A 16,239-nucleotide genomic window follows, 5' to 3' on the forward strand; every position below is an offset into this window, starting at 1 on the left:
TTATCAAAAAGTCCCAAAACAATAAATGTTGCCATGAATGCAGAGAGACAGCAACACTCATACACTGCTAGTAGGACTGCAAACTAGTACAATCTCTATGGAAAGTAATATGGAGATACCTCAAAGAGCTAAAAGTAGAACTACCATTTGATCCAGCAATCCCATTACTGGTCATCTACCCAAAGGGAAAAAAGACATTATATAAAAAAGACATCTGCACTAGAATGTTTATAGCAGCACAATTCACAATTGCAAAGATATGGAAACAACCCAAGTGCCCATCAATACATGAGTGGATTAATAAAATTTGTTATTTGTATACCATGGAGTTCTACTCAGCCATAAAAAACAATGGTGATCTAGCACCTCTTGTATTATCCTGGATAGAGCTGGAGCCCATTCTACTAAGCAAAGCATCACAAGAATGGAAAACTAAGCACCACATGTACTCACCATCAAATTGGTATTAACTGATCAATACTTATGTGCACATATAGTAGTAACATTCATCGGGTGTCAGGCAGATTGGAGGGAGGAGGAAGGGTTGGGTAGATTCACACCTAATGGGTGTGGTGCATACCATCTGGGGGATGGACATGCTTGAAGCTGACTCGGGTGGGGCGGAGGCAATATGTGTAACCTAAACATTTGTACCCCCAAAATATGCTGAAGTTAAAAAAAGGAGTTGTTTAAAAGTAAAAATAGTTTTTTTCTTCTTCTTTCAAGATGGTGGATTGGAGGCTTTGCTAGCATGCCTCACGCACTTAGAAAGAGTAAAATAAGTGTGTAGAGATTTACAATGTAAAATTTTATTCAAGAAGGAACATGGGTGCTCAACAGAAAGAGTAAGAGAAACATGGAATACTTTGAAAGCAGCAATGAGCAGCAGCCTGCACCATGAGCCACGTGGAAAACTGTGAGTTTTCAGAGAAAGAGGGAGAGACTTTCTCCATGGTATACATTCCCACTGGGGATCTGGGCAATCCAGGCTACCTTAACCTTATCCAGTGCTGGATCTGATTTGTTGAGTGGAGGGGAGTATATGAGAAGGAGAAGCATTGCAATGTGCTTTGCATGCACTCCCAGACTCCAGAGGAGACAGAAGTCATTCATGATCCTAACTCAAAGGGGACCTCCTGGAAATCTGCCCACTAACTCAGGCAGTGGTCACAGGTTCGGAGAAGCTCCCAACTGAGATTTGAAATCTTATCTCAAGCAGGGATGAACCCCCAAGGCCAGAACTGAGAGGTGAGTGAGAAGTGGGCTCTTGCCACAGGCATGGGAGCTGGGTGCCTTCCCTTCACTGTCTGAACCTGGAGGGTTTTGTCCTTAGTAGGAAGTCTTGTGACATGGGGCATTTTTGCCATCTGAGCACAGTCTATCTGGGACCCAGCTGGCTGTTTTGGCTTTCTGCCAACAGCAGGCCACAGATGTGAGACCTGCCTTGTCAAGGGCATGATAGCTGGGCAGGTTTCACTGCTGTCTGCTGGGATGTGGAGCCCAGACTGTCCCTCTCTCCCCACGCAGACTCTTGTGTGCAGCAGAGGTGTTTCTACTCCTCCTCCCAGGAACATTATCCCAGCAGCCAAGGAGCTTCCCTCATACCCCATCTGGGGCCACTAGTTGTGCCCACACTTGGGGAACCAAGGCATCAACTTGCATGACCCAGCCTCCACCTGGCTTTGCCCTTCCATCCGCCTTGGTAGCAGACCACACGCAGGGACTCCTGAGAGTTCCAAGGCCCCATCCATCACCTGGGGCATCTGAGTACTTCTCCTGGTTAACATAGGCCAAGTATAAACCTCATGGCCACCACCATAGCTGGCTCCTTCCTGCAAGCACTACCTCCTGGCCAGAGGTCAACCAGCACAGTCCAACATCTGTTGGCAACATAATACAGTGCCTGGGAAGGAGAAAACTTTTGCATGACCTCAGCTATTACCATTGCTCCCACCACCCCAGCTCCTCAGGAGGCCCTGAGCCTATTCACTTGCCCAGTATATTACTACTACAGCTAACAATTGACAAAGCCACCACACTAAGGCTATTTATAACCAAGGAAATCTTATAGAGTCTATGCCACTCCCCAACCACCCCCATAAGGACAGGGGCTTGCACTTGCCACTGGGAGACCTGAGGGCAGGTCAGTTCAGTCCAGCTTCACCCAACATTGCCCCCATCTGGGGCTGAGAATGAAGCCCAAGCCACTGCATGTACCACAGACCAGTCTATCAGAGAGGCATCAGAGCTACTCCAAATGGCTGACTAGACACACCAGTAACAAATTCTCCTCAGAAGGAAGAACCAAAACTACATTCAAATAATTATAGCCCCAATCAGTGTTAAGGAGAGGCTGCTGGAGCCTATCAAAGAGTTCACTGAAAGAATTTATGATACAGAAAAAGAAAGCAAGAAGAAAATAGGAGAGATCAAACCCCAAGAGATTCAGTATTCCATGGAAGGGGTAGATGGGAGTGCTTTTGGCTCCTCTAGCCCCTGTGGCAGACTGTCAATATCTGAACTTAAGGAGAGCTTGTTTTCCCTCATCATCCCAAGCACTGGAGTGGGCTGCAACTTGGCAATTTCTCAAGGTCATTATCACCTCACATAGGGTCCCTTCCTTCTCCCCTGGACCCAAGTTGTGGTAGTGGGCACCATACTGGGTGCATACCCATTGTGGGACTTTGTTCTGTTTAGTGACCCCCAACCCACATGTCTTTACATCACTGGACTCCTTGTAGGCATTTCCCAGTACCCACCTAGATTGTGGCAACTCCACAGGACAGCTAGAGTCAGAGGAGCAGCAGGATCCCTCAGGGACTGCCATTGCCACTCATGGGAGAAAGGGGAGCATACCACACCAAAGGAGCACCTTGTTGGACAAAAGAAACCAGAGTGTGGGCCCTTCTGTGTCCCAGAACTTCCTACCTGTGGGCAGCGTGTGGCTGCACCTCTTTCAGCAGAGGCACAGGTGCTATGTTGGGCTCAGTTGGGGAAAACTGTGGTTCTGCCCCAGCAGTCAAGCAGTCCTGGTACTCATGAGGGGCCCTGAAGGAGGGACTTCTCCTCCCCCTTGTTGACCACTGCAGACACAGCTGGGGTTTCTCCAATAGGAGCTTGGTGCAAGGTAAACCTGCGGACAGCCTTTCTGGGAAATTTTGAGGTGACCTCATGGGAGGTGCACCCTCCATGTTCAGCTCTGCATGAGGGGCAGAGTCCCTCCTTCTCGAGATGGAACAGCAACATTCTGCAGATGGACAGAGGTGCCTGTCTGATTTGAATATCCAGAACATCGGGACAGGGGCATGACAGGGAGGTAGGTCGCTTTTCTGCTGGCCTGGTAGTGAAGCTGAGGTAGCTCCCTCCCTCCACCCTCACTAAAACATCAGTGCATTTCACTGGGAGCTCCCCCAGCCACCTCTGTCAGGGCTGAGGCTTTTGCCCACCATTAGGGAATTACATATACCCATCTACTTCAGCTGCAGCCAGTTTTTACCCGTGGGTGCCACCTACTGTCCTGAAGGCTGAACTGTCCAACCCAGTGAAAAAAGTACTGGGGGAAAAGGTGCACAGAACTGGGGAACGAGATAAGCTTCAGGAGACCTCTGCCATTCTGGTGCTGCAGGAGACAGCAAACCTGCTCACATACCCAGTACACATTGCTACTACAAGAAGTATGTGAGAAAGCCACACAAAGATTTTCAATAACCAAGGAACTCATACAGATTCTTTGCCAATGAAAACACCCAGAGCCAAAGCTAGTATCACCTTGATACCAAAGCCAGGAAAGGACATAACAAAAAAAAAGAAGAAGAAGAAGAAGAAGAAAACTATAGACCATATCCCTTTTGAACACAGATGCAAAAATCCTCAACAAAATACCAGCAAACTGAATTCAACAGTACATCAAGAAGATGATTCAGCATGATCAAGTGGGTTTTAACACAGGGATGCAAGGATGGTTCAACATATGGAAATCAATAAATGTAACTCAGCACATAAACAGAAACAAAAACAAAGACCAACTGAGAGAGGCTGAAAAAGTATTTGATAAAATCTAACACCCTTTCATAATAAAAACACTCAAAAACTAGGCATAAAAAGAACTTATCTCAAAATTATAAAAGTCATATATGACAGACCCAAAGCCAAAATCATACTGAATGGGGAAAAGTTGAAAGCATTCCCCCCTAAGAACTGGAACAAGACAAGGATGCCCATTGTCACCACGTCTATTCAAAATACTACTAGAAGTCCTAGCCAGAGCAGTCAGGCAAGAGAGAGAAATAAAGGTCATCCAAATCAGGAAAGAGGAGGTCAAACTATTCCCATTTGCTGACAAAATGATATTTTATCTAGAAAACCCTAAAGACTCCACTAAAAGACTCCTAGAATTGATAAATAAATTCAGCAAAGTCTCAGGTTACAAAATCGTACACAAATCTGTAGTATTTCTGTACACTAATAGCAGTCAAGCTGAGAGTCAAATCAAGGACTCAATACCATTTACAATAGCTATTGAAAAAAACACCTAGGAATATACTTAACCAAGGAGAGCTACAAAACACAGATGAAAGAAATCATAGATAAAACACAAATTGGAAAACATGCCATGCTCATGGATTGGTAGAATAAACATCATTAAAATTTGCAACTGCCCAAAGTGATTTACAGATTCAATGCAATTCCCATCAAAATACCAATGTCATATTTCATAGATCTAGGGGGAAAAAAACCTCTAAGCTTCATTTGGAACCAAAAGAGAGCCTGAATAGCCAAGACAATCTTAAGCAAAAAGAACAACGCAGGAGGCATCACTTTACCTGACTTCAAATTACACTATTAATACAAGGCTACATTAACTAAAATAGCATGGTACTGGTGTAAGAGTAGACATATAGACCAATGGAATAGAATCGAGAAACCAGAAATAAAACCATTTATCTACAACCAACCAATTTTGGATAAAGCAGACAACAGCATACACTGGGAAAAAGCAGCCGATTTCAATAAATGGTTTGGGGAAACTGGATAGCCACAAGCAGAAGAATGAAACAGGACCCCTGCCTCTTGCCATATACAAAAATTAATTCAAGATGGATAAAGGACTTAAATGTAAGGCATGAAACCATAAAAATTATAGAAGAAAATAGAGGAAAAACCCGTCTAGACATTGGTCTGGGCAAAGAATTTATGACTAAGATCCCAAAGTCAAATATAGCAACAACAAAAATAAATAAATAGCACTTAATTAAATTAAAAGTCTTCTGCACAGCAAAGGAAACAACCAATGGAGTAAACAGACAACCTACAGAATGGAAGAAAATATTTGCAAGCTATACATCCAATAAAGCGCTAATATCCAGAATTTACAAAGAGCTCAAACAAATCCACAAGAAAAAAACAAATAATCCCATTAAAAAGTAGGAAAATGACATGAACAGAAGTTTTTCAAAAGAAAATAGACAAATGGCCAACAAAGATATGAAAAATGCTCAACATCGCTAGTCATCAAGGAAATGCAAATTAAAACCACAATGAGATACCACCTTACCAGTCAGAATGGCCATTATTAAAAAATTAAAAAACATTTATTTTTGTTGTTGCTGTGATTGCCCTTGGGGTCTTCCTCATAAATTCTTTGCCTAGGCCAATACCTATAAGAGTTTTTCCAACATTTTCTTCTAGAATTTTTATGGTTTATTCTTGAGATTCCTCAAAGAAATAAATGTATACTTATTATTCGATCCAGCAATCCCACTACTTAGTGTCTACCCAAAGGAAAAGAAGTCATTTTATCAAAAAGACACTACACTTGAATGTTTATCACAACACAATTCACAATTGCAAAGATGTGGAATCAACCTAGGTGCCCATCAATTTATGAGTGGATAAAGAAATTGTGGGGGATATATATCATGGAGTATTACTCAGCCATAAAAAGGAATGAAATAATGCCTTTTGCAGCAACTTGGATGAAACTGGAGACCATTAAGTGAAATATCTCAGGAATGGAAAAACAAATACCACATGTACTAATAATTGGGAGCTAAATGATAAGCAGACATGGGCACAAGGAGAGATAAATGATGTTGGAAAACAAAAAGGGGGGAGAGTGGGAGAGCAGTGAGGGGTAAAAGCTTACCTGTCGGGTAACCAGAACTCTATTCTGGTAATGAGCACACTAAAAGCCCCAAGTGAAGCAATATGCGAGGTATCCATGTAACAAAAACATTTATATCCCCTTGATATTGTGAAATAAGAAAAATAAGTGTTGTATAAATGAAGTATTTCAGTAAGTCATACTGATATATCCCTTTTTTCCTGCTATTAAAGGGCACTTGTCAATTTTGTAAATAAAGAGATCAAAGCTGCTTCAGAAGTGTAAAACTCTAATACAATGCTCTCAAGATTTTAAAAATGAATAATATTCTCAAAGTTATAACAATTAGCTGTTCAGATGACCTCACAGAATCAATGAGAAGCATTTATTTACATCCAAAATATTTTAATAGTAAAGAATAAAGAATACATCTCTACAACGTATTCCTAGCAACCAAAGACTAACTTTACAAATTTGAAAACTTAGTAAAAACAGTTTTCACAAATACAAGAAAAGGTAACAACAAATATAATCATCTAATTATCTGAATATAATGACAAGTTTTCAAATAATATGTAGTTATTTTAAATTTAGGCCAAAAATATAAAGAAACAAATTATTTTTGCTAATATTTTTCCAAAGTCTCAATTTCCACATAAAGTTTGGCTCTTTGGAAAATAAGAATAAAAAATTAACTATACATTTGATGTTATTAGGCTCCTTAATCACACTGATTTTCTGAAACTACACAAACAGCTTTTCTGCTTCCTTTACTTTTTTTTTCCTATCCATTTTAGAAATTATAGACCAATGGTCCTCCCGTATTGTTCTCACAGATCCAGTCTTCACTGAAGATCCAAGGGCTGTTAGAGATGAAGGAGTCTAAATACAAAATAAAATAAAATCATAACGTTTAATTTTTTTTAAAAGATATCCAGCTTTTAAAATTTCCTTTCTGAAATAAAATTTAAGTGCTACCTGTTTTGGTGTTCTGACACAAAGATGAGAAGTTGGTGGATTATTATTCTTGCCTAGTTTTTTCACTGTCTCTTCCTCTGAAACCAGGCTCTTGAAGAAAAATACAAAAATATATAATGTTGAGCTATTATCATTTTTATATTATTAAAATTATGTTAACATATACATATGAGAAGAATTAAGAGTAGAAAGAGGGAGGGAAAAGGGAGAAGAGAAGGAAGGAGGTAGGAGAGAGTAAAGAAAGAAGAATGACCAATGAAAGAAGACAACAACAAAATAAATTCTCGATTGGCCAGACAAGGACCTAGATTTTTATTCTATTAAATATAATCCTGAAATACTATGTGAGATACAAGATGTGTATAATGAGTAGCATTTTACTACTGATTTCTATTTCAGTTCCAGAGTTTTTATGCTACCATTTTTTTCTCCTCCTCCTACCCCTGCTAAGGTCTAAAAATGAGTTTCTAGAAATGTTTATAATAAACATTTATAATCCTATAAAAATTACAATATAATCCATGATCCAGCAACTCCATTTCTGGGTATACACCAAAAAAAAAAAAAAACTGAAAGCAGAATCCGAAGAGCTCATGTACCCCGTGTTAATAGCAGCATTACTCAAACAGCTGAAACCTGGAAGCAACCAAAGTATCCACTAACAGATTAGTGAATAATCAAAATTTAGTATATACATACAATAAATTATTCAACCTTAAAAAGGAAGAAAATTCTGACACATGCTACAATATGGATGAAGCTGAAGACATTATGCTAAGTGAAAAAAGCTAGTCACAAAAGAACAAATAGTGTATGATTCCACTTATATAAGATACATAGAGTAGTCAAAATCATAAAGACAGAAAGTAGAATGATGGTTGCCAGAGGCTGCAGGGAGGGTGGAATGAGGAGTTACTGTTTAATGGGTGTAAGGTTTTAATTTTACAAAATGAACAGTTATGGAGATAGATGGTGGTGATGCTTATACAACATTATGAATACATTTAATAACACTGAACTGTACAGTTAAAAATAGTTAAGATGTAAATTTTATGTTATGTGTATTTTACCAAAATAAAAATTATAATTATAAATTTAAGAATATTGTAATTCTCTAAAATAACAATAGCTAACACATATATAGTATTTTCTATATATCAGCCACTGTTTTAAGTACTTTTCATATTTTAATTAGTTTTAAGCTTCAAATAGTTTTATGAATTAGGTATACTATTATCCTGATTTTACAGGTGAGGAAACTCAGGCACACAAATATTAAGTAACATGTCCTAGACTATAGAGCTAGTAAAAGGTGGAAGGAAATTCAAATCCAGTTAGTTTGGCTCTAAAATCCATTCTCTTAAAGAATATGCTACACAATTTAGTCAGGTAAGCAGTCTTCTCTGAGCCTGTGTCTTTCCCCAGGTATGTGCAGTGGCTTTCTAAATTCCTTTTAGCTTTTGTTTTTGAATGCCCTACTCCTTAAATACCTGTCTCCCCAAAGAATTAAAATGGAAAAAGAGAAAAGGGGGTGGGGGAAGCCAAACAGGTGTAGTCCATGTAAATTTCTAGAAGTCATTTCAGCCGGTGGGAGTTGGAACACTGAACCCTGATATTTGGAACATAAGGTCTTTATTGCTCACCCTGGCTCCAGCAAGCCACACAAGGAACATGAACATGGCTACCTATCATGGGGCTGTGCCTTAGGAGACTGGTAGCCGCTACCACGCTTAAGGCTGAAATTGACCAAAGTTAACTGCAATTTACCAGCCAAGGTTGCCTCTGGAAGCTACAAGCATTCAAATGAAACTCCAGAGTTTCAAAATAGTTACTTCAGACAGTTTATGCCAGTACACTTGTTGTCTAGATGGAGAGATGGATTACTGGCACTTCCTATTCCATCTTCCTGGGGTCATGTTCAACAATCCATTTTTAAATCTTAATTTTTATAATAATTTGAATGTTCACCAAAATTGAACTACATAAGCTAGGAAAACTACAAAAATGACTAATAGATTCATGCGATAATTATAATCAAGGAAACTCACTGTAAAATGTCTTTTTTAGACTAGTTCAAAGATTGTGTGTAATTCTATGATTGTAATATTTTTGTTGTATTGCAAAATTGATTGATGCTCCTTTGAAAAAGAAAATGAAGTAATTTGGAATCATTCTAAATTTTTTATCAGCTAAGAAAGTGGCCTAAATTCACACTGCTGTAAAAATAGCAGGGTTACAACCCTAGAATGTTTAATTCCAAAGACCATGCTCTTTCTACTAATTCTCATACATTTTTATATATCTGAACTGTAGTTTAAATTGGCAGTTACTATATACAGTGAGTTACATAGGATACAGAACCAGACTTTTTGTGTTCAAATTTTGGCTCCATGCCTTACAGCTATGTGATTTTGAAAAAGGTATTCATTTGACTCCATTTCCTCATCTGTAAACTAGAAATAATAACACTTCTATACAGTTGTCTTTCAGTGTCCATGGGACATTGGTTCTAGGACCTCCCTGTGGATACCAAAATCTGGTTATGCTCAAGTCCCGTATATAAAATGGCGTAGTATTTGCATATAACCTACCTATATCCTCTTGTATACTTTAAATCTGCAGTCCCCATCCCTGGGCCACAGCTCAGTACCAGTCCACGGCCTGTTAGGAACCGGGACACACAACTTCTGCCTCTGAACCCCCAACCACCTCTCCTCACCCTCCTATCCATGGAAAAATTGTCTTCCATGAAACTTAGGAACTGGGCCATACAGCAGGAGGTGAGCTGCAAGTGAGAAAGCGAAGCTTCATCTGTATTTACAGCCGTTCCCCATCTCTTGAGTTACTGCCTGAGCACCACTGCTCCCTCCCCCCAATATTGCAATGGTAGGTACTATGTGCATATATTATACATATACATCAAGATAATAACGTATGCAAATAATATAAATACTGATTATTTGTAATATTTTTACCAAAAGATCATTAGGTTCTGAGCTATCTGAATGAATATCGAATTCAAAGACCATTTTTCTCTTTTTGTTATTCTCTTCAATGGGTATATTCTTGTTTTCTCTTTGATGTATTTTCATTTTTGTTGGTGTCCTCACTGTATATGCCTATCCAAAAATAAAAAATAATATATTATCACATCAGATAAAGCATATACTATTAAAAATGATTTAATAAATAATTTCAATATAATTTGTCTTTATCAATTATAAATCTCCATTATTATTGGCAAGTATATGAAGCAAAAATTTTAAATAAAATTTTAATTCAAGTTTTTAGATTCCAGAAATTTTCTAATGTTTTTCAAAACATTTACAATGGTGGACTTTCTTTGTCCTTCCCTTTGACTTGCTAAAGAAAGGAGAGAGAGAAAGAAAGAAAGAGCTACTCCAGCTTCAGTAATCAACAATCTTAAGATAAGAGAGACTTTAACTTTTCTAATCATGATTAAAAACAAAGAACTGAGTGAGCTTTGCTCTCTTCACAAAATTCCTTATTGCTTTGTAAGAAAATATATTGGCTTATTTTTTTGTTGGTAAATTTATTTACATTAGTCAATGTTTAGGATTCCATAATACCCTGTAATTTTTATAATTTAAAGAAGTATCTTTAAAAGTAAAGTCAATGACAACAGCAAAAATGGTAGAGTAAGGAGCTCCAAAAATTCACTCTTCTATAAAAGCTATCAAAATACTGGTACAATTTGGCACAGTCAGATTTTTTTCAAACTTCTGGAAATTAACCAAAGGCTTGCAGCAACTTGAAGAGTTATTTATTCTGCCCTCCCCAAAAAATGGTTGAACCTTTGTAAGAACAGCAAGCTTTATGACATCTTAACATTTCCAGATCCCATCCCCTGCTCTCCAGCTCTATGTTATCCTTAAAAAATAACAGCCCACATTCCTGATGCAACCTGGCAACCACCAGACAGAACAGAACAGAACTGAAGCTCTTTCAAAGCTTTACTCCTGAAGATTTGTCATGTTTTGATCTGTCTGATGGGTCTCTGAAAGATCCCACTTACAAAGCTGATTATATTCAACCAGAGAACTCACTCAGTGAAAAAGGCCTTCTCTTTAGTGTGTGTGTGAGGTAGGGGGCAGCATTTGTGAAAAACAATTACAAGAATGTGTTTTAACTTTGCAGTAACCTGAGGCAGTGATTAACAGGGCAAACAAAGGACTAACCAAAAACCTTAAAAGGAAAGCTAGAAAATGAGATATCCATAGGGGCTAAGAAATTCTCTGAAATATTCCTGGAAATACAGAAGCCCACACATATGTGTAGGGCTGTATACAAGTTCAGGAAAGACCTGAGAAGGCCATAAGCTCTCACCGCTGGCTTATACTGAGGTTCTGGTACAAGCAGGAATTTGAAAGCTAAGGTAGATTTGCCAACTGTGTGGCTAAATATTGAAGGTATGCCCTCATACACACAAAAAGACCCTTAGCAAAGATTGAGAAATTTATTGATTTAAGGAAATTTCTGTCCAAACATTAGCTGAACACTAAGCTAATCAAGTAGAGACCAGTTTCAATCACAAGAGTATAAAATTTTCAGAATTAGTTTAGAAAAATTACTAAACAAACAATAACAACTAAAGAAGAAAAAACAATAAACCATTGGGTTAGGGGAGAATCTAATTTCCAGAATTATCATTATATTTTTTTAAATATCAGTTTTCAACAAAAAAAAATTATGAGACATGGAATGAAACAAGAAAGTATAGCCTATAGAGACAAGGAAAAGCAAACAATAGAAATTTTTCCTAAGGAAGCCCAGACATTGGACTTACTAGAAAAAGATTTAGAGTCAGTCATTTTTAATATATCCAGAGAACTAAAGAAAATCATGTCTAAAGAGCTAAAGGAAAACATGAAAGTAATGTCTCCCCATATGGAATATCAATAAAGAGATAGAAATTATCAAAAGAACCAAATAGAAATTCTGAAATTAAAAAGTATAATAACTGAAATGAAAAATTCACTAGAGGGGCTCAACAGTAGATGTGGGCAAGCAAAAGAAAGGATCCATGAAGCCAAATATAGTTCTTTGATATTATTCAGTCTTAGGAATAGGAAAAGAGTGAAGAAAAGCAAACAGCCTCAGAGACTTGTGTCTACTGGCGAACACATGAACATTCACACAATGAAAGTTACTGAAGAAGAGCAGAGAAAGGACAAAAGGAATATTTGAAAAAAATAATAGCTGAAACCTCCCAAATTTGATGAAAACATCAATCTATACATTTAAACAGCTCAACAAACTCCAAGTAGGCTAAACTCTAAAAGAACCATACCTAGACATATTATAATCAAACTGTCCGAAGCCAAAGATAATCTTGAAAGCAGCAAGATAGAAGCAAATCCTCATGTACAAGGGATCCTTAATAATATTAACAGCTAATTTCTCATCAGATACCATACAGTCCAGAAGGTCATGGGCTGACATATTCAAAGTGCTTAAAGAAAAGGAATTGTCAAGAAAGAATTCTATATTCAGCGAAACTATCTTTCAAAAAATGAAGGAGAAATTAAGACATGCCTAGATACACAAAAACTGAGAAAATCTGTCACCTTCCCTACAAGAAATACTAAAGGGAGTCCTTTGGTCTGAAATAGAAGAATACTAGTCTTGAGTCCACATGAAGAAATAAAGAGCACTGGTAAAGATAACTGCATAGGTATCTATAAAAGATAACATAAACATATCTTTGTTGATAACTCTTTTCCTATGTGGTTTAAAACATAAACACATAAAGCAATAATTATAATACTTTGTCAGGCTTACAATATATGAATGTGTGATTTTTATGACAATAACAGCACAAAAGAGGGGGTTGGAATGAAGCTATATTAGAGCAAAGTTTTTGTATACTATTGAAATTACATTAATATGAATTCAAACTAGGTCATTTTAAGTTAAGGTGTTAATTATAATCCTCAAGGCCATCACTAAGAAAATAAGTCCAAAATACAGCAAAAAACAAAAGAATTAAAATATCACAGTAGATAGTATCTACTTAAAAAAAAGATATTAGGAGAAACAAATGAACAAAGACATGAGAACACATAGAAAACAAATAACAAATGGTAGAAGTAAATCCTACCTTATCAGTAATTATATTAAATACAAATAAATTAGACACTTCAATCAAAAGGCAGAGATTGACAGAACAAATGCTGAAAAAAAGCCTGATCCAACTATATGCTGCTAATAAAAGATATATTTTAAATTCAATGACACATGCTGCTGTTTATCATTTTGTTTAGATCCAGGCACACCTGTGTTAGGTGCATAGATATTTAGGATTGTTATGTCTTCTTGTTGAATTGTTCACCATTAAACTGTCTTTGTCTTTACTTTTGTTGCTTTGAAGTCTATCTTATCTTATGTGAGAATGGCAACACCAGCTGTCTTGTGTTTTCCATTTCCATGGAATATTGTTTTCCATCCCTTTACCTTGAGTCTGAATGAGGCCTTGTGGGTTAGATGTGTTTCCTGGAGACAGTAAATACTTGATTTGTATCTTTTTAGCCATTCAGCCAGTCTATGTCTCTTCAGTGCCCCCCCTCCCCTTTTAATCACCAGAGAATTCACAACAGAGAGAGAACAAGGGCAACAAATGTGGGAAAGCCTCTACCCACAGCTACTGGAATCCTAGGCAGCATTATATCACGGCTGTTTGCTGTTGCAGAATCCATTTTTATTAGTTACCTACTGCAGTGTAACAAATCACCCAAAACTTAGTAGCTTAAAACAACAGTATTCATTATCTCACCATCTCTATAGGTCAGAAATCTGGGTGCAGCCTAGCTGTGTCCTTTATTTCAGGTTTTCTCAGAAGGCTGACATCAAGGTGTCAGCTGAGGGTATAATCACCTAAAGGTTCAACTGGGGAAGGATCTGCTTCCAACCTCATTAACATAGTTGTTGGCAGTATTCAGTTCTCTGGGCTGTTGGACTCAGGGCCTCTCTGTTCTTTTGGTCAGAGACCATCTGTACTTCCCTGCCACATGGGCCTTTCTAAAATGGTAGCTTGTTTCATCAAAGCTTTAGAGAATACCAACAAGACAAATCAGTCATTTGTAACCTGATCACAGAAGGGAGATCCCATCACCTTTGGCTACATTCTATTTGTTAGAAGCAAGTCACTGGGTCCAGCCTACAGTCAAGGGGAAAGGATTACACAGGGGCTTGAGTACCAAAGGACATGGGTCACTGGAGCCATGTCAGATGCTGGGTACCACAACATCTATTCTCTTTTTTTCTTTTTCTGTGAGACAGAGTCTTGCTCTACCTCAAACTCCTGGGCTCAAGCAATTCTCCTGCCTCAGCCTCCCCAGTAGCTAGGACTACAGGCGTGCACCACCACGGCCAGCTAATTTTTTTCTATTTTAAGTAGAGACAGATCTCGGTCTTGTTCATGTTGGTTTCAAACTCCTGAGCTCAAGTGATCCTCCCACCTTGGCCTCCCAGAGTGCTAGGATTATAGGCGTGAGCCACCACGCCTGGCCCACACCATCTATTCTCTACTAGCTGGCAAGATCCCATGGCGTATGTCAAGTCTCCCCCACTGTGCTTAGGGAAGGCAGACTATGGTCCCTTTCTCATTCTCTGAAGGGAATCATATTGAGACTGATCCCTTTGGGGGGACCCTAATTTTATTCCTCATTGATGGCTTTAGGTGTGGGTATTACACAGCTGTGGCAAGAACATCTGAGTTGGTATCTTCTGGGGCATTCCAGGAAAGGTTTCTCTTCTTTGTGGACAGTTTTTTTTAGTCTACATGTGACACTTCAGAGTGATTTGTTCAGTCTCAATCACCCAAACCTGCACCTGCCTGTCTCTCACTGTGAAATAATAAAGGCCTTGATGTTTTAAATAAATAAATAATAAAAATAAATAAATTCAATGACACAAATAGGTTGAAAATAAAAGGGTAGGAAAAGATACACCATGCAAACAAGAAGCAAAAGAGATCTGAAGTGGCTAGACTAATATCAAACAAAAATTGAGATAAAGAAGGATTTTTTTATAAAGGTGAAAGGGTCAATCCATCAAGAAAATATAACAGTTATAAACACATATTACCTAACATCAGATCCTGAAATATATGAACCAAAAGCTGAGAAAAATAGACAGTTCAACAATAATAGTCAGGGACTTTAATACTCTACCTTCAGTAGTAAGTAGAACAACTGGAAAGAAGATAAGCAAGTAAATAGGACACTTTAACAACACTATTAACCAACCAAATGGATATTTACAAGATTCAAAATACGTGAATACAACACACTTCTTTATAACCAAGGGTCAAAGAATAAATCACAAGGAAATTACAAAGTACTTTGAGATGAATAAAAATGAAAATATGACATACCAAAATTTATGGGATACAGTGAAATCAATGCTTAGAGAGAAATTTATAGCTGAAAATGCTTTCATTAAAAATTAAGATCAAGAATAGGGAAAGGTGACAATTCAATGCAATTTGGTACCCTGGATTGGATCCTTGAACAAAAAGAGAACATTAATGGAAAAACTATGAAGTACGAATGAGGTCTGAAGTTTAGTTAGTAGTAATGTACTCATGTAAGTTTCTCAGTTTTGACAAATGTACCACAGTAATGTAAAACGTTAACAATGGGGGAAACTGGGTAAGGGCTATTTAGGAATTCTCTGTATCACTTTTGCACTTTTCCATAAATCCAAAATCAATTACAAAGTAAAAAGTTTATTTAAAAAAAAAGTAAGGTGACCCCACCCACCAGAATGGCTAAAATAAAACAGATAAAAAATACCACGTGGTGGAAAGGATGTGGAGCAACTAGAACTCTCATTCGCTGCTGGCTATAATGTAAATTGGTGCAATCACTAAAACACACACACCCCCACGACAGTGTGTACTAAAATGAAACATATGTATAACCCAAAAACTCAGCAACTTCACTCCTAGGCACATACTCAACCAAAATGTGTACATGTCAGGTACTAGAATTTTTGAAACAACACTATTCATAAAAGTCGAATCTAGAAACTACCCAAATTTCCATTAATAATACAATAGATCAATAAAATGTGGTATAGTCACACAATGGAATACTATATAAAAATAAAAATAGTCCACAGCTTCAAGCAACAAT

At 37.7% G+C, this 16,239-nt stretch overlaps 1 protein-coding gene across 4 annotated transcripts in view; it reads right to left on the reverse strand.

The window, feature by feature from the left end:
• Positions 1 to 6,491: 6,491 nt before the first annotated feature.
• The window catches only part of SYCP1 (synaptonemal complex protein 1), a 101,620-nt gene continuing 91,872 nt past the window's right edge, over positions 6,492 to 16,239 (reverse strand). For 2 of the 4 annotated variants that reach the window (XM_069478938.1, XM_069478937.1), the window contains 4 exons: positions 14,214 to 14,219; positions 10,057 to 10,200; positions 7,082 to 7,171; positions 6,848 to 6,985 (listed from right to left, as the gene is read on the reverse strand). In XM_069478938.1, the coding sequence (XP_069335039.1) occupies positions 6,848 to 6,985; positions 7,082 to 7,171; positions 10,057 to 10,200; positions 14,214 to 14,219 (378 nt within the window). Of the gene's footprint in view, positions 6,986 to 7,081; positions 7,172 to 9,428; positions 9,535 to 10,056; positions 10,201 to 14,213; positions 14,220 to 16,239 lie in introns of all 4 variants that reach the window. The other 2 variants (XR_011234521.1, XR_011234522.1) reach the window with 2 other exon arrangements.

This window comes from Eulemur rufifrons, chromosome 8, assembly GCF_041146395.1.
Source record: "Eulemur rufifrons isolate Redbay chromosome 8, OSU_ERuf_1, whole genome shotgun sequence".
Taxonomy (NCBI): domain Eukaryota; kingdom Metazoa; phylum Chordata; class Mammalia; order Primates; family Lemuridae; genus Eulemur; species Eulemur rufifrons.